The sequence below is a fragment of the Ranitomeya imitator genome, chromosome 4, assembly GCF_032444005.1.
Source record: "Ranitomeya imitator isolate aRanImi1 chromosome 4, aRanImi1.pri, whole genome shotgun sequence".
NCBI classification, from domain to species: domain Eukaryota; kingdom Metazoa; phylum Chordata; class Amphibia; order Anura; family Dendrobatidae; genus Ranitomeya; species Ranitomeya imitator.
The window spans coordinates 193,623,390-193,651,037 of NC_091285.1; the positions used below are offsets into that span (position 1 = coordinate 193,623,390).

The 27,648-nt window shown below is 43.8% G+C and overlaps 1 protein-coding gene across 1 annotated transcript in view; it reads right to left on the bottom strand.

Moving 5' to 3' along the window:
- Positions 1–27,648, bottom strand: part of LOC138674023 (uncharacterized) — a 61,964-nt gene that overhangs the window by 14,791 nt on the left and 19,525 nt on the right. Inside the window, exons 7-8 of the mRNA XM_069762001.1 lie at positions 24,958–25,005; positions 5,517–5,929 (exon numbers count right to left, since the gene is read on the bottom strand). Of these exons, the coding sequence (XP_069618102.1) occupies positions 5,537–5,929; positions 24,958–25,005 (441 nt within the window). The 3' untranslated portion in view covers positions 5,517–5,536. The remainder of the gene's footprint in view (positions 1–5,516; positions 5,930–24,957; positions 25,006–27,648) is intronic.

Consider the following 27,648-nt stretch of genomic DNA (forward strand, 5'->3'; position numbering starts at 1 on the left):
ATGATGCAAGTATCTGTATGGAGCATCTTATGGGGCCCCATGCAGCATTATATGGGGCACATATCTGTATGGAGCATCTTATGGAGCCATGTGCAGCATTATATGGGGCAATTATCTGTATGAAGCATCTTATGGGGCCATGTGCAGCATTATATGGGGCAAATATCTGTATGGAGCATCTTATGGGGCTATGTGCAGCATTATATGGGGCAAATATCTGTATGGGGCCATGTGCAGCATTATATTGTGAAAATATCTCTGGAGCATCTTATGGGGCCATAATCCACATTTGTGGAGCATTATACGGGGCAAATGTGTCTATGGAGCATCTTATGGGGCCATAATCAGCATTTGAGCAGCATTATATGGAGCATATTTTAATATGGAGCATCTTATGGAGCCCATCATAAACTGTATGGAGCATTATATGGGGCGTATTTTGTATGGAGCATCTTATGGGGCCATCATGAACTGTATGGTGCATTATATGGGGCTCCTGATTCAATATGGATATTCAAAAACACTTAACCTACTGATGTCTCAATTAATTTTACTTATATTGGTATCTATTTTTATTTTTTAAATTTACCAGTAGCTGCTGCATTTTCCACCCTAGGCTTATACTCGAGTCATTAAGATTTACCATTTTTTTGTGGCAAATTTAGGGGGGTCGGCTTATACTCGAGTATATATATATATGTATATCAGCATGGGTCCAGATGGAGGACGTATATCAGGATGGGCCTGGATGGGAGACATATACACCAAGATGAGGGACATATATCTACCAGGATGTCTGGTACCTGTTACTCCTCCATACGAGGATGGGAGCAATATATAGCAGTATGAGCCCAGATGGGGGACATATATGCCAGGAAGGGTAGACATATTCCAGGATGGGTGACATAATTACCAGGATGGAAGACATATATACCAAGATCACAGACATATATATCAGGATGGACCGACGATAGGACAGAATGGGGAATATGGATACCATAAAGGGTCCCATAATGGAGGACCTATAAACTGGGAAAGGGCCCAGGAAAAGGGATATATATAGCAGGAAGGGTGACATATCCTAGGATGGGCCCAGATGGGAGACATAAATACCAGGATGGGCCAGATGTGAGATATATATACCAGGATGGGAGACATACATTGGGGGAAATAAGTATTTGACCCCTTGCGGATTTTGTAAGTTTGCCCACTGACAAAGACATGAACAGTCTATAATTTTAAGGGTAGGTTAATTTTAACATTTAAAATAAAATCCAGAAAATCACATTGTATAAACTATATAAATTTATTTGCATTTTGCAGTGAGAAATAAGTATTTGATCCAATACCAACCATTAAGGGTATGTGCACACGCTGCGGATCCGCAGCGGATTGGCCACTGCAGATTTGCAGCAGTTTTCCATGCGTTTACAGTACCATGTAAACCTATGGAAAACAAAATCCGCAGTGCACATGCTGTGGAAAGAAATGCGCGGAAATGTAGCGTTGTTTATTCTGCAGCATGTAAATTCTTTGTGCGGATTACGCAGTGGGTTTACACCTGCTCCATAATAGGAATCCGCAGGTGTAAAACCGCATGTGAAATCCACACAAAAAATCCCGAGGTAAATCTGCGGTAATTCCGCAGTAAATCCGCAGTGCGGATTACCTGCGGATTTACCAAAATCAGTCCGGAAAAATCTGCAGAGTAATCCGCAGCGTGTGCATATAGCTTAAGAGCTCCTACAGACCAGTTAGACACTCCTAATCAACTCTTTACCTGCATTAAAGACAGCTGTCTTACATAGTCACCATTATAAAAGACTCCTGTCCACAGACTCTTCAGTCAGACTTTAACCTCTACAACATTGGCAAGACCAAAGAGCTTTTATAGCTTTATTTTCCATTGTTTTCCTCCCCTTCTTCCGAGAGATATAACTTTTTTATTATCCATCCACATTGCCATGTGAGGGCTTGTTTTTTGTGGGACGAGTTGTACTTTTGAATGACACCATTCATTTTATCATGTGATGCACTGGAAAGCAGGAAAAAAGATTCCAAGTGCAATTCCACAACGTTCTTTTCTTTTTATTTACCATGTTGATTATACAGTAAAACTGACCTGGGAGTATGATTATGATTATGAAGTAGTGAAAAAAAATTGGAAATTTGTTAAAAAAAAGTACAATTTTGCTTTTGTCGCCACATTCACATGTTCAGTATTTGGTCAGTATTTTACTTCAGTATTTGTAAGCCAAAACCAGGAGTGGTGTTATGATCCGGTGACCTTGGAGCCGCATGAAACTTTCTCTGGAGTAGGTGGAAACTGTACTGACCGCAAATCCTAAACTAACACCGCAACTAGAAGTAGCCGTGGGGTGTGCCTAACAAACCCTAGACACCTCGACACAGCCGGAGGACTAAATACCCCTATAGATGGAAATAGGAATTCTACCTTGCCTCAGAGCAGAACCCCAAAGGATAGGCAGCCCCCCACGAATATTGACTGTGAGTAGGAGAGGAAAGACACACGCAGGCAGAAAACAGGATTTAGCAAAAGAGGCCACTCTAGCTAAATAGGAAAGGATAGGACAGAATACTAAGCGGTCAGTATTAAAACCCTTCCAAAAATATCCACAGCAGATAATACAAAAATTCCACCATCTAACTAAAGACATGGAACGTATATCTGCAACTTCTGAGAATCCAACAAGACTGAGAAAATACTGACACAATCTAAGCTGGACAAGAAAAAACAAATGAATAGCACTGAATTATCAAGCACACAGCATGTGTGCCACAGAAACAAAACCAAACACTTATCTTTGCTGAATTGGCAGCAAGGCAGGAGGAACTAGACAGAGGTCCAACACCTCCCAACAACCATGGACAACTGGCAAGGACTAATGAATCCTGCACACCTAAATACCCCAGTCAGAACTGCAATCAGCAGATACACCTGACCAGGACTGCAACCCAGGGACAACTGCATTACCACCTACAACCACTGGAGGGAACCCAAAAGCATAATTCACAACAGAGTGGGTGATAATACAGAAATGGTGACGTGTTTGTTATACTTTTCCTCTGATTGTTCCACTCCTGGTCTTGGCTTACACATACTGAGGTAAAATACTGACAAAATACCGAGCATGTGAATGTGGCGATAAAAGCAAAATTGTATTTTTTAACAAATTTCCAATTTTTTTTTCACTACTCACAAAAAAAAACTATACGTTTGATATCTGCGTAAATGTATTTACCTGGATAATTATAGGTTTTTTTTGTCGCCACATTCACACGTTCAGTATTTGGCCAGTATTTTACCTCAGTATGTGTAAGCCAAAACCAGGAGTGGAACAATCGGAGGAAAAGTATAATAGAAACATGTCACCACTTCTGTATTATCACCCACTCCTGGTTTTGGCTTACACATACTGATGTCAAATTCTGACCAAATACTGAGTATGTGAACATGGCCTTACAATTTTAATTTTCAAGATGTAGTGTTGTGTGATAGTTTATTTTTTTGCACCCCGAACTGATGCTTTTAATTATACCATTTTGGAGTAGATATAATGTTTTGATCGCCTTTTATTGCAATGTTGCATATTCCCCCCAAAATTTAATTCTGTCATTTTGATTTTTTCTTATTATGCAGTTTACCTATAGGATTAATTATCTTTATATTTTAATATATTGGACTTTTATGAACGTAGTGATACCAAATATGTGTATTTTTACATTTTTGTTCTATTATTTTATTTTTATTGGGGAATTTTTTTTTTATATTTTTTTAAATTTTCACTTTTTACTGTATTTGTTAGTCACCCTAGGGAACTTGAAGCTGCGATCGTCTGATCGCTTCTGTTATATATTCTATTATTATGTATAGTGAAAATCACGATCTCCTATGAATGCCAGCTAAATACTGGCTTTCAGAGGAGTATAGTAATGACAGCCTCCACCCACAGCTGTTAAAATTACATTACAGGAAAGATGGGGGCTCAACATGTGAGACCATATCAAAGTCAGAGAACCGGCATGGGACATACCAGTACGTCATATGTCTGTAAGGGGATAACTCCTCCGCCCATATGGATGTAACTGTACATGTAGCGCTGGGGTTACTGTGGTGGAGGGGACTGAAGAACTGAGCTCTCTCCACACACGTTAGATACTGGCTATACTAAATAGTTGGCATCTGTCTCTAACAGCTGCTCTTAGCCATTTAGATGCCCAGTCACTCTCTGACAGTACTATATTCAATGGGAAATTCGTCGTCAAAATTCCGCGCTGCCGCTAGGATGAAATTCAGCCTGAATTTCATCCCAGTGGCAGCGTGGAATTTTGACGACGAATTTCCCATTGAATACAGTACTTTCTCTGGTTGTTGAAGACCTGTGGATCTGCAGCAGCCGCTACTTTTTTGCTCCCATCTCATCCTAACCAGGTGAGCAAATTTGGTGTATATTCTCTCCTGTGTAACGTGGATAAGACCCTATTGCGCTCTTTGGCTCCCCATTTTATTGCAATAACTCTCTGACAGTGCTGACAGTGGTATTTAAATGACGTCACAGCCAACTCCCATCAGCCACCTGACAAGCAAATGTGGGGTGCTGATGGTTTACTTTAACAGCCGAGGGCCTACTGAAGGAACTCTAGTTGTAATTACCCGGAGAATCGGGTTTTCAGGTCACTTTTACTGCAGAATGAACACCATTATTCAGAGTATTATGTGGTGAAATGGATGGTGTCATTGACAGCTACTACTTGTCCCACAAAAACTAAGCCTTCATACGTCTCGGTCAACAGAAAAATAAAAATTATGGCTTTGGAAGAAGAGGAAGTTATTCAGCGAAAACGCAGATATAAAAAAATTTGCCCTGGAGAATTTTTATACAAATCTAATCCTGACTGCAGCTATTCCACTTGACTCCCCCATATACAATACTTGGCTCACAAAAGTGTGCACGTACCGTATTTTCAATAAGGAGAGGGGAAAGGCTGCTGTCAGACCAGAGATTGTGTTTTTGCCCATATGAAAACAAAAAGATCAATTATATTGCAATCCAAAATGTGATATTTCTTTCTCACAATGTCTGTTATTGAAGGGAAGTTAGTTAACCCTCGTTTACTTGGGGTTAGATAATTTAGCCCTTATTAATTTAATGTGTATAGCCAGCTACAAGCGCACCATAATATATTAACTCATAATACACCTCTTTTAAAAGTATAAGGACTCTGAAGATTTGGTCAATGGTTGCATTATATATATATATGTGGGGCAGACAAACCATATACGTGACATGTCCCACTGCACAAGGGCCCAGTGGTTTAGAAGGCCAGTGGCTTCCCGCATTCTATTAGATTGCATGTAACGGACTGAGCTAATGAATATCATGGTTCATAGCTGCTAGGAAATTTTAGAGATAGATAATGACACAGGGTCTTACTCTCTGTATTTACCCCAGCATGGGTACAGCTATAGATATACATAGATAAAAGTATATTACCTTCTTTATCCTCCAAGATGTCAACCATTAAGGATTCCACCTGTGAGACCTCCAAGTGTGTTTACCACTCCTCCAAGTAAGCCTCCTAACAAATCTCCCTGTGATGGGCCACTTCCTCCCAATACTCCCAATAAAGGATCAATCAATCCTGTAACTCCATTAAGGCCACCTCCAAGTAGGTTTGTCACTCCACCAAGGCCATCTAATAGCTTTCCCACCAGTGACAAAACAGGGTCAAGTACCTTTACTGCTTTACCAACTATACCGAGTAGGTTTAACAATCCTCCTATTCCATCAAGACCCCCTGCTAGTCCCCCTACGAGGCCTAAAAGGTCACGAGTATTTCTGTTTTTTCTTTGAATGACCCCATTACTACTCTGTAGGACAAAATCTGAAGATTTCTCAATAGAATTCTGTAAGAGAAAAAAAAAATATATTATTAGAGAAAATACCTAATTGTGATACCCATAAGTATAAATCACATCAATATTTTGTGATTTCAACTTTTAACATTACTTTTGTAAATCATTTTGATATGATGTAAAATAATTTTTGATCGGTCAAGAATCTATGCACTTGTTGCAATTCTTTTTCAGTAAGGATTCAGAGTATACAGCACACCTAATATTATGGTACCTCCCATTTGAATAGTTGTACATTCACTTCCCCTTATGTGCGAAACAGGATATCAGCCAATAAGTGGTGTGCCAGTGTGGCGCCCCAGGGTCCTGGTCGTTACAGTGGTATTGCTTTCCTCTTCTGGCGGAGAGTGATGCTACATTCCGAGGCAAGGAAGGATAACTGCATCCAGGTATCACAGACATGCAACACATTCATACTCCAGGCCACCAGGGGAGCTTCTGATCCTATTTACTATGTGAATCCCCATACATATAGAACTGGTAGTCTGTAGGGAAAGTTAGTTAGTTCCAGACAGCCGTCTGAGGAGGACAGAGGGTCCACAGAGCTGTGCATGCCCTCAGAGCTGCAGCTCCCAGAAAGAGACATTTTGAAGGCAGAACTGTATTGCAGCGAGCGTGAAGGGAGGCAAAGCAAAGGAGAGGATACCAGAAGGGGACCAGTCCCAAACAGGCTGCCTCCTTCTGAGGCACAGAACACCGGTAGCCGGGACACCGAGGTAGTAAGGACCTCTATGCCTTACTTCAGAGACCGGCAGGACAGCTAATTGTATGTTTCCTGTCCACACCTACACCCAGGAGGCACGGTGACACCCCACAGAGCCGGGTTATCTAAGAGACCCTATAAACAGGCTCAAGTCACCAGTCATATGGGTTTTGTCCTATCCTATACGGGGGGACGGAGAGAGAGAGAGAGACCCCTATTTGAAACTTATGCAGTAAGGGACTACACCACTACAGCGCAAGTGAAGGCTATTGATTTCCACCTGGACAAGGGGACTCTGGACTTGCCTCTGAACCGGCCCGACTCTGCCTGCCCTGTGGTCTGGTGCCCTGGACTGTGCATGCTGAAGCCTTCAGTAAAGGTAAAGAGACTGCAACCTTGTGTCCTCGTTCTTCACTGCGCTATTCACCATCTACATACTGGGAAGCCCTGGGGATAAACTTCACCTGTGGGAAGTGTAAGATTTCACTCACTAACGGGTAGGGAAATACTCGCTTGGCACGGGATTCAAGCACACGGGCACGGTTTTGCACACAAAAAAAACAGTCCATACGGTTTATTTAAGCATCATAAACTGCACCGTAAGCCAAGTTACACATCATTGGCTTACACATAGTCCGTTACTTCATTAGTCTGCGGCAACTAAACATGCTGGTCCTCTCCTGACCAGTTGCTGTGGGTTACCACACAGTTCATATAGCAGATACACTTCTCTGCCATAACTACAGTACATTACAATCCCCTTGTCCGGGGTTACCTTCCAGGAGCTTCGCTCCTCACGCTGACTCCTTGTCAGTCCTGTCTTCTGGGAAAGCTGCCTCACGGGAATCACCAACTTGCCTGGCAGGCATACCTCACTCAGTCCAGACCCACCGAAGGACAATAGCTTCCCCAACACAGATCGTCCAGGTCCACGGTCTTTCAGGTGCTCCAGGAAGACTCCACTCACAGGAGCTTCCAACACAGACCATCCAGGACCACGATCACACTGTGCTCTTCAGGACGTCCAACCCACCTGGGACCGTCCAACACAGAGGCATGTGGCCTGTCCAGGTGGTATTCAGGACATTAGTCCATCACCCCAGGCCACCAGGTTCATAACCCCACTACGTGCTCTTCAGGGAGACGGCACTCCCAACACATAGGCTTACAGGACCTTACTCAGAGAGCATACAGGAACCATGTGACCCACACCCTGGTCACATTATATACCATATATTTAACCACCCCCCTAGGTGGGAGTGTGTGTGTGGCTAGTTTGACCCGCCCATCTCTCATAACTAGCCTTGCCAGCCTCCCTTAAGAATTACACAACTACTTGTGGGACTACAGGTCCCAAAACACAACATTGCTTCAGGCTGACAATGCAGAGTTCCTTCCTCTGCGACATACATACCGACCATTCACCACAATGCCGGACACTGTCTTACTATCCCCATTACGCCTCCATGCGTGTCCTGGGGAGCACATACAGCGCCCCCTAGCTGTAACAGGGATCACTGCATCACAGAAGGTATACCATCTAGCTGCCATAACATCACCCCACCCAGGTGGACCCCTTAAAGCAGCGCCGGTCACCCTGACCGAATACCACAGGTGGCGTCACAAACATAAACCTTATCCCTTTAAAAACCTTTCCCTTTTATATGGACGTCCCAGGGCCATGGAACGGGTCAGCCACTGTGACATCCCCCTGTGATCTGCAGGACCCGATACAGAGTAACCCCTTGCCCTTGCAGGGCGCTCCACCATTAGTTTGTGTAAGGGTGGAGGACTGTGCTATCGCGCCAATGTGTGTGAATTGCAATGTAAACAATGTCTTGCGTCTTTTGTAAATACCATGTCATGTAATGTATTCTGTATAGAGGTTGATAAGTATTGTAAGTATAAAATGCATACTGTAAGCTAATGATAGTAAGGTGTAATGTAGGATAGATAGTGTAAAGTAGGGTATAGGAATATAGGGGCTAATTCTAGGGAGAGTGACTGCTCCCTGCTTGGAAGAGGAGATAGAGTTTGGAGTGCATAGTGAGCAGAGCTGCATAAAGGTTGTCCCTGAGAGAGAGGAGACTAAGAAAACGGAAAATGCAATCCTAAGAAAGTAACAGAAAGAGGCAGAGTGGTCTTTCGGAGACGGGTCCTAAGAGAAGACTCCTAGCCATGAGACCCCAAACTTGTAACGCAGAAGGTGATGGGCCATAGCAGGACTGAGAGATGAGAACTAGTGAAGGGTCCCGACTGAGAGATCCAGGGCTCCAGTAAAGGAAGAAATAGGTTGTGGAGCCGCTGAACAAGGAGACTTGTGAACCAGGACTTAAAGCTGTGTTGTGGCAAAGTAGGGGGAAACAGTGTGCTTTGAAAGCCTTGAATTATACTACAGAGGAAGGATGCTGTGTGGAATAATGCTTCATACTATAAAGGAAATGTCCATAAGACTTTGTACCCACTATCCTTTGTATAACCCTTACCTAGTTACCGTTTAATAAAGACTAGATTTTTGAAGTTGGTCTCCCGCATTGAACTGTGAAATACCTGGTCCTGCCCAGCCCACAATACTGGCTACATGTGGCTGGCACAGGCTTAATACTCCTGTACGGGATGTGACAGTTATAATGCCTTTTTCTCTCCCAATCCTTGTTTATATATATTTGATGTTATGAATGTTTTATACACAGTGGTACTGCTACACGTACAAGTGTATTGCCAGCCGTACATAAGAGTATTGCTATACCTGAAGTGTATTACTCTGTACATCTATATATATAATTGTCTAAGGGTTTTTCCATCTGTCTGTCTGTCTGTCTGTCTGTCCTGGAAATCCCGGCTCTCTGATTGGTCGAGGCCGCCAGGCCTCGACCAATCAGAGACCGGCACAGCGTCGACGTAGAAATCCCGCGTCTCTGATTCGTCGAGGCCGCCAGGCCTCGACCAATCAGCGATGGGCACAGCGACGATGATGTCATAAAGGACGTAGAAATCCCGCGTCTGATTGGTCGAGGCTGCCAGGCCTCGACCAATCAGCAACGGGCACAGCGACGATGATGTCATAAAGGACGTAGAAATCCCGCGTCTGATTGGTCGAGGCTGCCAGGCCTCGACCAATCAGCAACGGGCACAGCGACGATGATGTCATAAAGGACGTAGACATCTCACGTTTCTGATTCAGCGACGGGCACAGCGACGATGATGTCATAATGGTTGCCATGGTGACGATGATGTCATAAAGGTTGCCTCGACCAATCAGCGACGGGCACAGTCTGCCGCGAATTCTGGAATCATCATTGTCCATATACTACGGGGACATGCATATTCTAGAATACCCGATGCATTAGAATCGGGCCACAATCTAGTATATATATATATATATATATATATATATATACTATATATACTATATATATATATATATATTATTGGTTACATGTTTTGCACCGTTATTGTTGCTTGGGAAAGTGAGTTCCCCGGGCCGTTCATTACATATAGTGCTTGGGGAGAGTATTACCCTAAGTTGGCCACTAGATGGGGGCATTATTAGTGGGATAGTAATAGTTAATTGTAGGAGGGACACGGTGGGATAAGTAGTGAGATTTTCCATGGTTTAGGCAGTTGGGGCCGGGGCACCCGTGTGAAACATCGCAACATTTGTTAGAAGAGTGGGCCCAGCAGTCAGTATCCAGGGGGTCGGAGTACAGAACGAAGCACAGCGACACCAGAGATAGCGGTGCAGTATAAGTGGGACTGCAGTGCTACGGGAAGAAGGCTTAGCAGAACGGGAGCTAGGTATCCAGGATGTGGCAGATTTTTGCATGGGACGCTATGCTAAGGACCATTGCGAAATGGCAGAGAATACCCCCATGAGAAGCAGGAATTCTGGACATTGAGGACACTGAGGGACCAGAGGAAATGAACCGTCCCGGGGACAGGCTTAGCGGCACAGAGAAGAGGCAAGGGAAAGCATTGCCAATTGTTATGATTGACTGTGCCCTGGATAATGAACGCCCTCCCCTTAGTGAAATCTTAGGGGGGGGCGCATGATAACACGGCCACCATGTTAACAATTACGTTTTATTCAGTAAACTGTGTGTGTTTTTATTCACTTCAAAGGGTTAATGAATTCCTCTAGTAAGCTGTGCTAGGCACGAGCAGGTTGTATCTGGTTAAAACCGGTTTCTTTCAGGTGTTTTTTCCCGCAATTTCTACGGACTGTGATTGGTTAATCAGCTCTGTGCAGGAGGAATTCTTATCTATAAATACAGCTGTTTTGGGCGCGCTGGGCGCAGTTACCTCAAGCAAGATTTGAAGATAAGAAGATAGGAAGATATCAGCTGATGGAGGAGCTTATGCAGCAACTGCTCCGAAGGGCGGAGGATGAGGGCGGTGTGGAGTGGCTACGGAGCTGTCTAGCTATACAACCTGCCGTAAAACCTACCTCCGCTCTGGAAGTTTTTACAGCTCCCGTGCCGCAAACCCCGCTCTCTTCTCCAGTCCCATGTGAGCCGCCGGTCCAGCCGCTTCCATGCCGCAGCTCAGCAAGGAGTCGCCGGCCCAGGGCATCATACTCACCGCCGCCATCTTCCAGAGTGCCCGACCGGATACCGGAACCTCGCAGCAGGAGTAGGAGGCCTTCAAGCCGGGAATCCCCCAGTATTTCGCGGGAACGTAGCGACGCTCGTCGCACGTTACCGGCGTCATCGCTACCTGCCGCCGGAACTTCCTCTAGGGATCGCGCAGCGGTTCTGGAAGCACCTGTGGCCGGACATGCCAGAATCTCCTCATCTAGCCACCGCAGCCATAAAAGAGCTGCCGGGGCCCAGGGATCACCACCGACAACATCCCGACTATCAAGATCTACTCAAGCAAGAGAGGTGAGCGCAGCTGCCGCCGCGGCAGCATCTTGGAGGTCCGGGTCACCAGTTTCTGATCTGGAAGAAGATCACAGCCCAGCATCTCTGCAACAGTCTCCAGCTCATGGGGGTTCGGGTGCCGAAGTCTCCATGGAGCGTGACGTCATCCAGCAAGAAAAGGGTGAGGCAGTGGCGTAGGAAGGGGGGTGCGGGGGGGGCGGGCCGCCCCGGGCGGCACAATGTGGGGGCGGCTATCAGCACGGCTGTGTGCACTCATTCTCTGCTCCTTCCTCCCAGCATTATGAGGACTGGAGCAGAGCGCTGGCAGTGCGCGCGGCCGTGCAGAGTTGCTGGCTGCAGTGTAGCAGGGGCACACAGTCACACACGCTGTGACTCACCCCCGCACCTGCAGTCAGCAGCAGAAGCTCCGATCCCGCCCCTCCAGCAGCGTCACTGCTCTCACAATGTGAAGAGCCATGGAGGGGCGGGGCTAAATGTCGGGGGCGGAGCCACGGACAAGCAGGAAGAAGAGGCAGAAGGAAATATGAAAATCAGAGCGGGAGACAGAAAAGATGTGAGAACAGAGACAGAAAACAACAGAGAGGCAAGACACAGGTGAGAAGTATATATGTATATATATATATATATATCACATCATTGTCTAAGGGTCACATTTCCGTCTTTCTGTCTGTCTGTCTTTCTTTCTTTCACGGATATTCATTGGTCGCGGCCTCTGTCTGTCGTCGCTGATTGGTCTCGGCAGCTGCCTGTCATGGCTGCCGCGACCAATCAGCGACGGGCACAGTCCGATTAGTCCCTCCGCTGCAGTCAGTGCCCGGCGCCTGCTCTATACTCCCCACAATCAGCGCCCGCTCCATAATCCCCTCCAGTCACCACTCACACAGGGTTAATAGCAGCGGTAACGGGCCGCGGTGTAACGCACTCCGTTACCGCTGCTATTAACCCTGTGTGTCCCCAACTACTTACTATTGATGCTGCCTATGCAGCATCAATAGTAAAAATATGTCATGTTAAAAATAATAAAAAAATGAAAAAACCTGCTATACTCACCCTCCATCGCCTTTCCCGCTCCTCGCAACGCTCCAGTGCCCGCTCCATGCAAGTGGCAGCTTCCGGTGCCAAGGATGGTATGTGAGAAGGACCTGCCATGACGTCACGGTCATGTGACCGCAACGTCATCACAGGTCCTGCGCTCATACCAACCCTGGGACTGGAAGCTGCCTCGTGCGATACAGGGCCAGAATTCATCGGAGGGTGAGTATATGTTTATTTTTTATTTTAAGTCTGTATACTACGTGGCTCTGTGCTGTATACTCCATCACTGGGCAATATACTACGTGGCTGGGCAATATACTACGTGACTGGGCAATATACTACGTGGCTGGGCAATATACTACGTGGCTGGGCAATATACTACGTGGCTGGGCAATATGCTACGTGGGCTGTGCAATATACTACATGGCTGTGTTATATACTACGTGGCTGTGTTATATACTACGTGGCTGTGCTATACACTATGTGGGCTGTGCTATATACTGCGTGGGCTGTGTTATACACTACGTGGCTGTGCTATACACTATGTGGGCTGTGCTATATACTGCGTGGGCTGTGTTATACACTACGTGGCTGTGCTATATGCTACGTGGGCTGTGTTATATGCTATGTGGCTATGCTATATTTCTCTGCTGTATCTGCATCATGAATCATGCTATGTGTTAAAGGGGGGGCCCACTGAGACTCTTTCGCCCGGGGCCCTCTAAAACCGCGGCCGGCGCTGCAGCTGTTTAACGCTATTGACGTGCGGGCCCGCGCCCGTACGTCAATAGTTAACAACAGCCACCAGCCATTTGGAGGCTGGCAGCTGAAGTCGGCCGCAGCGCACACGTCGACGGCTTCTGACGTCATTGTCAGTCGCCGGCGAGTGCACGCTTCAGCTGCGTGGAGAGAGCAGGAGCGCGGTCAGGTAAGCAGAACTTGTTTTTTTTTTTTGCAGACCCTATCGTGTGTTGCCCTATTTTTGGTAACCTTTGTGTGTATTGAGCCGAGGGGGGGGGGGGGTGAGGTGTCCCCATTGGGATTTCACCTTAGTTCTTCTGTAAAAGAGCAGATCTGGAATAAGGATTATGTGGACATTTTTTCCCTATTACCTTCTTCAAAAGAACAGCAGCATAGATATGATAGGAAGGATGAAGCCGATGATAAGAAAAAGGTTAATCCTAAATCATTTAACAATTGGCTCCAGGCATTCGCTATCTATGCTGCTGTTTTAGGGGAGAAATTTCCTGGTGCTTGTTCTGGCTTATTTCAGCACCTGGATTCTATTTTAGAGGCTTATAGACATTTTGGGGGTATGGCTTGGCTCCAATATGACGAGTCATTTAGACAAAAATTGGCTATGTATCCCAATTTATCTTGGGGAAAGAAAGATATCGGACTTTGGATTAATTTAATGTTGCCCCAAAGGTTCCCGGCAGCTAGACAGAATGTGAATGCCCCTCCTAAAAAAGGTATATGTTTCGCCTTCAATGAAGGGAATTGCAAGTGGGCTCTTAATTGCCGCTTCCGGCATGAATGTTCCTTTTGTGGGGGCAGCCACCCAATGTCTAAATGCTATAGGAAACAATTTCACTCGGGACAACAAGGGCCCAATAAAGAACCTGTTCCTAAGGGCTTTGACCCCAGTGAAAGTGCAAAACATGGTCCCATGGTTAGGGGTTTTTCCAAATCAGGAGATTAGTTCTCTTATTTTTCATGGTTTTCAAGAAGGTTTTTTCGTTCCACAATTCAAAGGCATGGGTTGTAAATTAGTCCAGAATCTGCCCTCGGCTGCCGAGTACCCATTAATTATTAGGGATAAACTGGCAAAAGAATTGGAGGCGGGTAGAATGTCAGGCCCTTTTGATTCTCCTCCGTTTAAAATCTTTAGGATTTCCCCTATTGGGGTAGTTCCTAAGAAAGAGTCTGGCTCCTTTCGTTTAATACACCATTTGTCTTACCCGAAGGGAGCTTCTCTTAATGATGAAGTCAACACTGATGTTTGTTCTGTGAAGTATTCTTCCTTCGACGATGCGATTGAAATCCTCCAGAAGTTCGGAAGAAATTCTCTTATGGCAAAATCCGACATAAAATCCGCCTTCAGAATTCTACCAGTCAATCCTCAAGGTTTTAATTCTTTGGGTATAACTTTTGATGATAAATTCTTTTTCGATAGATGCCTTCCCATGGGCTTTTCGTTGTCCTGTTACTATTTTGAGTCAATTTCTACATTTTTGCATTGGGTAGTTGAATTTTCAGTAGCCAAAGGGGGAGTCTTACATTATCTAGACGATTTTTTATTTGTTGGCCCTATGGGCTCGGATGCCTGTTTTTCCCTCCTATCCAGTTTTTTAAAGATTTGCGAGCATTTTGGCGTCCCGTTGCGGAAGAAAAAACAGTTTTTCCGTGTACTTCTTTGGTTTTTTCTTGGTATCCATATCGACTCTGCGAGCATGACCTGCTCCCTTCCAAATGAAAAGATTGGTAAGCTGTGTTCACTGATTCAAAGTTTTTTACCTAAGGACAAGGTTACTCTTAAAGAGCTCCAGTCGCTTTTAGGAATGTTAAATTTCGCCCTGAAGGTCATTCCTATGGGCCGGGTTTTCTCGAAACGTTTATATGAGCTCACAGCTGGTCACTCATCCCCACATGCCCACCTTCGCCTCAACAGGGATACTAAAGATGATTTAAAAATTTGGTTGAAGTTTTTGTTAGATTTTAACGGGAAGAATCTTTGGCAATCCCCCTTTGTATTTTCAGATGAGCTTAATCTATCCTTTTTCACTGATGAGCACCTCGGGATGGGTTTAGCATTTTCCTTCGAGTGGGCATTTGAATCATGGCCTGTTTCTTGGGTTAAAAGCAACCTTACTAGAAATTTAGCATTTTTGGACCTTTTTTCCATTTTTTTTGGCTATTCAATTTTGGGGTGCTCATCTTGCTAATAAACGAATTAGTTTCCGCTCGGATAAACAGGGATTAGTCTTTATGATAAATACCCTCTCTTCTAAGAATCATTTCTGTGCTGTAATTCTCAGGCAGTTGACCCTTCTCTGTTTAAAATCTAATATTTGGCTCAAAGCTGTTTTTTCCATCAATAGCAGCATTGATAATGCACAGCTCATTTGTCACCGCCAGGCGTCTCAACCATTGGATCAAGTCTCGGGAACAGACAAAGGAAGATCAATTTGTCCTCCTCAGATATGGGAGCTAATTCAAGTTTGATTCATTCGTATGTGGAGAATTCTTTGGCACATAGAACATGGGCGGATTATTCAGCCGCTTGGAGTATGTGGGTTAGATTCTGTAATGTTAATAACTATTCCTGTTATGAGAGTAACCCTGCTTTTGCCCTTTGCTTTGCTGAACAGTTAGTTAGGGATGGCCTATCCTTCTCAGCTCTTTCAAAAAATCTGGCAGGGATTTCATTTTTTCTAAAGATCTCTGGTAAGAAGCCGTTATCGGAATTTTTCGTGGTCAAGCAATTTTTAAAAGGTTTTCGGAAAGCCTCCTTTTTACCCGATATGCGTCGGCCTATTTCGGCTCAATTACTTAAGGACATTTGCTTATCACTTCCCTCTGTCTGCTCTGATCGTTTTGAAGCGTCGCTTTTCGCTACCGCTTTTTGTTTTGCGTTTTTTGCAGCATTGAGAGTGAGTGAAATTGTTTCCCCCAAGAAATCGTCTCCGGCGGGTTTGGCTTTGGAGCATGTGTCGTTTCAAGGTCATCATTTGATCTTGTTTATAAAAAAGTCTAAAACCGATCAATTGGGCAGGGGTGCATCCGTAAAACTTAGGGCTATTTCTGATTCGATCATCTGTCCGGTGGCCAATGCCCAGAGATGGTTGTCCTACCGTCCTAGCTCTGACGGCCCCTTCTTTTACATATGAATAAAGAACCGGCGACCGTTTTTCAATTTAATTTTATTCTCAAAAAATCTCTGAATTATTTGGGCTTGGGAGATCTTAAAATTTCATCACATTCATTTCGGATTGGGGCAGCTACTGAGGCTGCTAGACTCGGCCTTAGTGAAACAACTATTAGAAGAATTGGTAGATGGGAGTCGAACCGCTTTAAATTATATATTCGCCCTCAATTATATCATTAATTTGTTGTTCATCTTTTAGGTATTCTTACCATTTGGATCATCGGACACTCCTTTGTTTATTGGGCCGAGAAGAGGGCATTCGTGAGATGCTATACTGAGAATTTATCCTTTGATAATTCCCTCATCCAGATTTTTTGGCATAGCAAGAGAGGGATGATTTGGCAAGACTTGATCTTTGAGATTCGTAAGCTAGCTGAGAAGAGACCTTATCCAAACTTAGTCATTATTCATTTAGGTGGTAACGATCTTGGTAAATTAAAAACCCTTGACCTGTTATCTTTCATTAAGAGGGATTTGTGTTTATTGAAATCGGAATTTGCTTGTTCTACATTTGTATTTTCAGAAATTGTACCTAGATTACTGTGGTTCCAGAAGGGCTCTTCGTTCCTTGAACGAATCAGGAAGAGGGTGAACAGGAATATTCAGAATTTTATGCCGTTAATTCATGGTTTTTCCTTCAGGCACGTCAACCTCGAGGATGGTGTCCCGGGATTGTATAGAGGGGATCTAGTTCACCTGTCCGATATTGGCCTGGATATCTTCAATCTGGATCTCCAGGCCATTATCGAAAGTTGGCTGGGGCGTTTTGGGGGGGCCTTGCCTTTTTAAGGCTTGGCGTTTGGGAATAATCGCCCGGATTCGGGTGGATTTGGACTTCTTATGGTAAAGCTTATTCGGTTTTTGGAATTATTTATTGAAGTTATCCTGGTTATTAAAATTTTATTAAATTGCTGTTTAGTTACCCAAAAATAAACGCCACGGCCAATTTATTCCAAAGTTAATTCTGTGTCCTTTGTGTCTTTATTTTATTGGTATTGGGTGGGGCTTGTGTTACCATGAACGCCCTCCCCTTAGTGAAATCTTAGGGGGGCGCATGATAACACGGCCACCATGTTAACAATTACGTTTTATTCGGTAAACTGTGTGTGTTTTTATTCACTTCAAAGGGTTAATGAATTCCTCTAGTAAGCTGTGCTAGGCACGAGCAGGTTTTATCTGGTTAAAACCGGTTTCTTTCAGGTGTTTTTTCCCGCAATTTCTACGGACTGTGATTGGTTAATCAGCTCTGTGCAGGAGGAATTCTTATCTATAAATACAGCTGTTTTGGGCGCGCTGGGCGCAGTTACCTCAAGCAAGATTTGAAGATCCCGCCATCCCCCCCCTTTTTTTTTTTCTGTTCTCACTACCCCTTCTGTCGTGCCGTTTATTTTGTGGGAATAATCGCCCGGATTCGGGTGGATTTGGACTTCTTATGGTAAAGCTTATTCGGTTTTTGGAATTATTTATTGAAGTTATCCTGGTTATTAAAATTTTATTAAATTGCTGTTTAGTTACCCAAAAATAAACGCCACGGCCAATTTATTCCAAAGTTAATTCTGTGTCCTTTGTGTCTTTATTTTATTGGTATTGGATGGGGCTTGTGTTACCATGCTGTGTTAAGTAAAGAAGTTGAAGTTAAAGTGAAGCCAGACTGTGACTCTTTAATTGCGGACCCGTCTGTAGGGTACACACTCTCATGCCGGGAGATCCCAGATGACACAGAGAAGCAGCACCAAGGTACTCAGAGAAGAAAACATGATCTTGTCCTAGGAGGGGGCCAGGGGGTGATACAGGGGTTACTGTCGGCCATGACAGCAGACCTGGCCCTGGCTGCCTACACCTCCAGAGCCCAAGCCCACACACTCAGCCAGGGACTCACACTTTCATGTAACATGCTGGGAGGCTGAAGACGAGCGCCTTTCCTCACAGCCACCACCTTGCACCATGTTACACTTGCAGGAGCCGATTGGTGGTTGTTTAAGGACCAGTTAACTTATGTTAATGAGGTAAATTGACCATTAGACATTTGTGATATTCCAGCTCAAGCAGCAAAGTGTAAGCAAATAAATGTAACTCTAATTACAAGTAAGCAAGTTCCTACAGTTGTGGCCAAAAGTATTAACACCCCTGCAATTCTGTCAGATAATACTTAGTTTCTTCCTGAAAATGATTGCAATCACAAATTCTTTGGTATTATCTTAATTTAATTTGTCTTAAATGAAAAACACTCAAAAGAGAATGAAGCAAAAAGCAAAGCATTGATCATTTTACACAAAAATCCAAAACTGGGCCAGACAAAAGTATTGGCACCCTCAGCCTAATACTTGGTTGCACAACCTTTAGCCAAAATAAGTGCGACCAACCGCTTCCGGTAACCATCAATGAGTTTCTTACAATGCTCGGCTGGAATTTTAGACCATTCTTCTTTGGCAAACTGCTCCAGGTCCCTGATATTTGAAGGTGCCTTCTCCAAACTGCCATTTTTAGATCTCTCCACAGGTGTTCTATGGGATTCAGGTCTGGACTCATTGCTGGCCACCTTAGAAGTCTCCAGTGCTTTCTCTCAAACCATTTTCTAGTGCTTTTTGAAGTGTGTTTTGGGTCATTGTCCTGCTGGAAGACCCATGACCTCTGAGGGAGACCCAGCTTTCTCACACTGGGCCCTACATTATGCTGCAAAATTTGTTGGTAGTCTTCAGACTTCATAATGCCATGCACACGGTCAAGCAGTCCAGTGCCAGAGGCAGCAAAGCAACCCCAAAACATCAGGAAACCTCCGCCATGTTTGACTGTAGGGACCGTGTTCTTTTCTTTGAATGCCTCTTTTTTTCTCCTGTAAACTCTATGTTGATGCCTTTGCCCAAAAAGCTCTACTTTTGTCTCATCTGACCACAGAACATTCTTCCAAAACGTTTTAGGCTTTTTCAGGTAAGTTTTGGCAAACTCCAGCCTGGCTTTCTTATGTCTCGGGGTTAGAAGTGGGGTCTTCCTGGGTCTCCTACCATACAGTCCTTTTTCATTCAGATGCCGACGGATAGTACGGGTTGACACTGTTGTACCCTCGGACTGCAGGGCAGCTTGAACTTGTTTGGATGTTAGTCGAGGTTCTTTATCCAACATCCGCACAATCTTGCGTTGAAATCTCTTGTCAATTTTTCTTTTCCGTCCACATCTAGGGAGGTTAGCCATAGTGCCATGGGCTTTAAACTTCTTGATGACACTGCGCACGGTAGACACAGGAACATTCAGGTGTTTAGAGATGGACTTGTAGCCTTGAGATTGCTCATGCTTCCTCACAATTTGGTTTCTCAAGTCCTCAGACAGTTCTTTGGTCTTCTTTCTTTTCTCCATGCTCAATGTGGTACACACAAGGACACAGGACAGAGGTTGAGTCAACTTTAATCCATGTCAACTGGCTGCAAGTGTGATTTAGTTATTGCCAATATCTGTTAGGTGCCGCAGGTAAGTTACAGGTGCTGTTAATTACACAAATTAGAGAAGCATCACATGATTTTTCGAACAATGCCAATACTTTTGTCCAGCCCCTTTTTTATGTTTGGTGTGGAATTATATCCAATTTGGCTTTAGAACAATTCTTTTTGTGTTTTTTCATTTAAGACAAATTAAATGAAGATAATAATACCAAATAATGTGTGTTGGCAATCATTTTCAGGAAGAAACTGAGTATTATCTGACAGGATTGCAGGGGTATCAATACTTTTGGCCACAGCTGTATATATTCTATATACAATAAACCTCACACATTAAAAAAAGGTTTATTATTAAGCTAAATGTAACAGAATTCTGACGTAACTTAATGCAAAAAACTGTCTTTCATGACATCTACAATTGAACATGTCTCCGCGATTTTGCATGGTCCACAAAAAATCATGGACGTGTGAATGGTCATATAGACTATCACAGGTTCGATTGCTATTCGTGAAAACCGCATATAGCGCTTGTGTAAGAATATCGGATATCTGAATGAGGCCTAACAGAGAGTGAAATAAATGCTATGTCCCAATTTGTGACAATTCATATATCTATCAGGGGTGTATCCCATGTACACATTTATCGAAATCAATCCAATAGGTAATCCATCTCAGGCAGTCTGTTAAAAGCTTTCAACTTTTATTAGGAAAATTATTTAAAATAAGTAATCCATTCAGTATAAAAGTCACATATTGAGGTATGCAAGGATTAAGAACCGCTAGGCTCGAAAGGAGTCTGCCCATAGAACTCTTCCCACATTGCGGGCTTGTCACTTTTATGCTGAATGGATTACTTATTTTAAATAATTTTCCTAATAAATTTTGAAAGCCTTTAACAGACTGCCTGAGCTAGATTACCTATTGGATTGAATGCTTTTCCTGCTGCACTGCAGTTTCTGTGCTCTGAGTCCTGGATACTTGGATGGGTGAGCTGACTTTCTTGTTTCTTCCTATGCCATTTATCGAAATGTCCAAAATTGTTCATTGACATAATGGATATATTAATTGGCACAAATTGGAGATAGGATGTATTTTACTTTCTTTTACAATTAAATTACAATAATCCCCCCTGCTGGTCTAAATATGGACCCGTAGAAGCGCCGTAGCGCGAAACGGCTGTCGTCCGGTCTCTCCTCACTCCTGCTCCCTCACAGATCACTGCGTATGCCGGTTCATACTATGTATAGTATGTTTTGCTGAATAAAGAGCACACTTGGAAGAAGCGCAAGGGTGAGTGCTGCATCATTTTTCTTCTCATTATATGGTCTTGTACAAAACTCTGACGATTGCATAGCACCACCCGCAGCTCACAGTAAGGGAGACCTCATCTGTCCTTCTGAAACAGATCGTTTAAGCGAATCTCCAATTGCGCTATAGTGAAGCTCTGTGCCGATCATCTTTCTGTTTCTTGGTATAACGAAGTTGGTCTAAATATCTCTTCTCTATAAACCTCACAGGAGAGGCAGGGTTTGCTACTGAAGTGCTTCTTGGGGTGATGCAACAACTATGTATTTAGTCACATTTATTTTTCATGGAATAATTATTTTAAAGTATTTACAATAAAGTATTAATTTTATATTTTTTTATAATAAGTATCCCTCTATAGCAGATCTGGGCAAACTACGGCCATTGGGCCATATTGTGCCTGCAGATTGGCTAAAATAGTGGCCCACAAGGCGCACCATGCCTGCTATGTGGGGTCTCACACTGTATATAGAGAGGCTATGTGGGGCTCACACTATATGGGGAGGCTATGCGGGGCTTATACTGTACATAGGAAGCAATGTGGGGCTCATACTATACATAGCAGGCTATGTGGAGCTCATGCTGTTTATACAAGGCTATGTGGAGCTCATGCTGTATAGAGAGGTTATGTGGGGTAAATACTCTATATAGGAAGGTATATGGGGGCTCATGCAGTATATAAAGGCTATGTAGGTGCTCATGTTTTATATAGAAGGCTATTTGGGGGCTCACACGCTATATGGGGAGGCTATCCGGGGCTTATACTGTATATAGAAGGCTATTTGGGGCTCATTCTGTATACAGGAGGCTATGTCGGGACTCACATTGTATATAGGGGGTTATATGGGGGTTCTTACTGTATATAGAGGGGCTATGTGTGGGCTTGTACAGTATACAGAGGCTGTGTGCGGGCTCATACGGTGTATATAGAGGATGTTGGCATAATTAATTCTGCTCAATATTAAGTGATACAATTAGCATAAAAAAAAATAATTCTAATTAATATGTTAATATTAATATTGTACAGAATTCAACTTCAGCCTATTGGTTCGCCCCCCTGTAACAGTCATAATCTGTCATGTGGCCCCTTGGGAAAATTAATTACCCACCCCTACTCTATAGATATATACCTAAAGTGCAATGCAGTGTAACAAAATTTGTATGCACAAAGTAAGCCAACTAACAGGTGGTGTAAACTCAAAGACGTGCCAGATTCATAAAGCAGCATGAAAAGCTATGAGAAATATGGTGTGATGCTAGTCACAGTCCACAGCCAGGCTGTGAATCAGCGAAGTCAGATGTTCTGGGGTCAATACCAGAAGAGCACATAGTAAAGGATAGGGAAAAATACAAAGTAGTAGGTCAGGTCACATGCCAGGGTCAGAATACCAGAGAAATAGGGAGCGGATTAGCAAAGGGGCAATAACAAACGGGTAGTCAGAACACGGTCCAAAGGTCAGCAGCAGAAGATCAGAACTTACAGCACAGGCTACAGGCGTATACACCAGAGAGCACAAGCTTAGAACAAGCTTTTGACTGGCAGTGATCTGGGCCAGACTGCTCACCTAAATAGCAGGGCAATTACCAAGAACAGGGAGCACCTGTGGATATCTCTGCACCTGCCAGTCAGATAGGTCAACCAAGCTGTCAATCAAAGCACCAACAGCTCAGCACACCGCAGCACAGGATGACAGAGCTGTCCATCACAGAGTCCCAGACACTCTGAGCAGCGGAATCGTGTCATATGGCATATTTTTATACTATATGTTATGCAGCCTGGAGGGGCATAACTAAGCGATCATCTGGTTCTTCACTAGAACCTCTGATGGTGTGGTTAGATTTGATCCAAGATGATCAGCAGGTGCTACTCCAGGTCAGACCCCGAAGCCGCTGCAGTTAACCCACGAAAGGGGCAGGGAAGCAGAACAGGCCAGGAACTAGAAAACAGGAGGATGTGTGGCTGGTAGACAGAACAGGTACTGGATCAGAAATGGACAGGATAAGTTCATGAACACAGGACGGACTCAGGTACAGGATCACAAGTGCAGGTTCACACTGAACTGGTGAGCGTAAAGACGGATCAGGCTCTGGACTTGGTAAAGGCAGGATGGGCTCAGGAACAGGTTACAGCAGGGCGGAGAAAAACCAGTTCAGACAGGGCAGGCAGAATGGACAGACAGGATGAGGTTCTTACAGGGCAGGCAGAATGGACAGGTGTTATGATTTGGTGGCCTTGGAGCAGCATGAGACGTACTCTGGAGAAGGTGGTCCCTGTACTGACCGCAAACCCTGAACCTAGCAGCGCAACTAAAAGTAGCCGTGGGGGGTACCTAACGCTCCCTAGACCCCTCGGCACAGCCTAAGATCTAACTACCCCTAAAGACAGAAACAGGAAACCTATCTTGCCTCAGAGAAAATCCCCAAAGGATAGATAGCCCCCCACAAATATTGACTGTGAGAGGAGAGGGAAATAACATACGTAGATATGAAATCAGATTTTAGCATAGGAGGCCATACTAGCTAAAAAGAAAGAATAGAACAGAGTACTATGCGGTCAGTATAAAAACACTAGAAAATATCCACCGCAGAAAATACGGATCACCACATCTGACTAAAGACATGGGGGGTATATCTGCATCTCCAGAGAAATAGCTAGGCTGCAAAAAATCCTTCACAGACCAAGCTGGACAAGACAAAAACATGAAAATGCACAGAACTATAAGGTCCACTGCAGGTGGACAGCAAAAACAAAGCCAGGACTTATCTTTGTAGAAAAACACAGCAAACTGGAGAGTCCAGCAGGGAAGTGAATCATTCAAGAACAATGGACAACTGGCACTGACTAAAGGATCCTGCAAAGCTATATACCCCAGTCAGTCCTGCAATTAGTAGATACACATGTCCACTCCTGCAATCCAGGCACAACTGCATTACCCTCTACAACCACCGGAGGGAGCCCAAAAGCTGAATTCACAACAGACAGGATCAGGTTCATGTAGCACATGCACAGGGACCTTATAACTTGGTAGCTTGAAACACACTGAATACTAATGTTGCTAAGGCACCTCCCAGTAGCGGAGGCAGGTATGGACTGGGGATGAAATTCAGCCCTGGCATTTGAAATCACAGAGGCCCATTTTGCCCCCGTCCCCATGAACCAGAGGGGACATATTACTAATATTACCCTGGATGGAGGAAAGGAAGATTTTCTACAAGACCAATATTTCTAATGATACTCGTCTCGTGGGGTAAGTGACAGAGTCAGCGACTTGTGCTCCTTCACAACTCTTAACAGTATGGGAGTCTTGAGAACACCGATTCTGTTAACAACATAGCAGGCAAGGCAGCCCACGACCAGACAGGCCCTTCTGGCATTTGCCAGAATTGCCAGATGGCCAGTCCGGCCCTGAGGGTTCCTTACATATCAGTTATTGGCTGGGGAAGTTTTCAGAAGCGCTAGCTCTGCCTTTTTAAGAGACAGTGAGCGTGCATGTGTCCTAAGCACATTGCCACTGCTTGCTGTGCACAGGTCCTGGGAGGAAACAGAAACCGAGGGACGGGTAGGTGAACATGGCGGAATCCCTGCTGGGAGGAGGAAAGGGACATGCACAGGGGTGCCAGCGCTGTTCTAACAGTATCTAGATACAATTTGCAGTGTCTCATAATTAGAAATGATTGAGAAATATATCCTAGCATTTTTATCATAGAATTCAAGTAGTTGTAAAAACTCTTACCAGGAATGCGCATACAGTTGTGGTTATAGGCAGTATCACATGATTTTCCTGCAAAAAGAACTTAGGATTAATTACATTTATCAATATTTTTGTATATAATCAAAAATATGACAAGACATCTGTTGGACATTTTAAGCATGGGGAAATAAATCACCTATCTATTTCATCTGAATTCTTTGCCTGCATTTGTTCTTTGTTTCAACTGCGAATAGTTGTACTGGATTACAACTGCTGGGCGTGCAATCAATGACTACTATATGTAAACTGTTGCTGCTTGTTTTTCCTTTATATACACAATACTGTTCAAAAATTTCAGGCAGGTGTGTAAAAAAATTTCTGGAAAGTAAGAATGTATTAAAAATTAGCAGTGGTAATACTGCTAACTTTTTGTGGTCACAATATTTGGTGTGACCACACTTTGACTTCAAAACAGCATCAATTCTACTATATACTCTTGCACACAGTTTTTGAAGGAACTCTGGAGGAAAGTTCTTCCACGCATGTTGGATAACTAACCACATATCTTCTGTGAATGTACACTTGTGCAAATCCTTGTTTTTCTTAAACCCTTCATAACCCTAGCTTTTTTCGATTTTGCATTTTCGTTTTTCGCTCCCCTCCTTCCCAGAGCCATAACTTTTTTATTTTTCTGTCAATATGGCCATGTGAGGGCTTATTTTTTGCGGGACGAGTTCTACTTTTGAACTACATCATTGGTTTTGGCATGTCGTGTACTAGAAAATGGGAAAAAAATTCCAAGTGTGGTGAAATTGCAAAAAAAAGTGCAATCCCACACTTGTTGTTTGTTTAGCTTTTTTATTAGGTTCACTAAATGCTAAAACTGACCTGCGATTATGATTCTCCTGGTTATTATGAGTTCATAGACATGCAACATGTCTAGGTTATTTTTTATCTAAGTGGTAAAAAAAATTCCAAACTTTGCTAAAAATAAAAAAAATGTAAAAAATGCGCCATTTTCCAATACCCGTGATCTCGGGTCGGGTGAGGGCTTATTTTTTGCGTGCCACGTTGACATTTTTAATGATACCATTTTGGTGCAGATATGTTCTTTTGATCGCCCGTTATTGCATTTTAATGCAATGTCGCGGCGACCAAAATAAACTTAATTCTGGCATTTCAATTTTTTTTCTCGCTACACCGTTTAGCGATCAGGTTAATCCTTTTTTTTATTGATAGATCGGGCGATTCTGAACACGGCGATACCAAATATGTGTAGGTTTGATTTTTTATTTAATTGTTTTATTTTGAATTGGGCGAAAGGGATGTGATTTAAACTGTTATATTTTTTTTCATATTTTTTAAAACATTTTTTTAAAACTTTTGCCATGCTTCAGAAGCTGGCACAACTCGATTGGCTCTGCTACATAGGAGCGAACCATAGATCGCTCCTATGTAGTTGAATTACTGCATTGTTATTGAGCGCCGACCACAGGGTGGCGCTCACAGCAGGCCGGCATCAACAACCATAGAGGTCTCAAGGAGACCTCTGGTTGTCATGCCGACGCATCGCTGATCCCCGGTCACATGACGGGGATCAGAGATGCGCTCATTTCCGGCCCGATGGCCAGAAGTGGTAGTTAAATGACGCTGTCAGCGTTTGACAGCGGCATTTGACTAGTTAATCACGATTCCACCCGCCGCTATTGCGGGCACATGTCAGCTGTTCAAAACAGCTGACATGTCCCGACTTTGATGCGGGCTCACCGCCGGAACCCACATCAAAGTGGGGGTTCTGACCTCGGACATATTTTCCCGTCTGAGGTCAGAAAGAGGTTAATGTAATACCACACAGACTCAATGATTGTGAGATCAAGGCTCTGTGGGGTCATGTCACCATTTCCAGGACTCCTTATTCTTCTTTATGCAGAGTATACAGTAGTTCTTAATTACATTGGCTGTAAGTTCGGGGTAGTTGTCTTGCTGCAGAATACAATTGGAGCCAATCAAATTACTCCCTGAAGGTATTGCATTATGGATAAGTATCTGCCTGTATTACTCAACAGTAAGGACACCTTTAACCCCTTTACAACCTTAGACGTATAGGTACGTCTGAGGCTGGTTTCACATTTGCGTTTTTTGGCGCTGCGTTTTAGCGCAAAAAAACGCATGCGTTTTTTTCCCTATGTTTAACATTAAAAACGCATGTGTTTTTTTGTATGCATTTTGCCGCGTTTGACGACGCATGCGTCGTTTCTCTGCTTGCGTTTGGTTGCAGAAATGCAACATGTAGTAATTTCTAGAGGCGTTTTTTGTGCCGCAAAAAAACGCATGCATTTTTTGCGGCAAAAAAACCTATTGCTGTCTATGTAAACGCATGGGTTTATAGCACATGCGTTTGGATGCGTTTTTAAACGCATGCGTTTCCATAGAAAAAAACAAGTCTACACACTGATAAGCCACCCACACCATCAAGGTGATAAAGGGATCCAAACCCTAATCCTAACCCTAACCCTAACCCCCCACCATCAAGGTGATAAAGTGATCATAACCCTAACCCTAACCCTAGGGATCCAAACCCTAACCCTAACCCCCCACCATCAAGGTGATAAAGTGATCATAACCCTAATCCTAACCCTAACCCCCCACCATCAAGGTGATAAAGTGATCATAACCCTAACCCTAGGGATCCAAACCCTAACCCTAACCCCCACCATCAAGGTGATAAAGGGA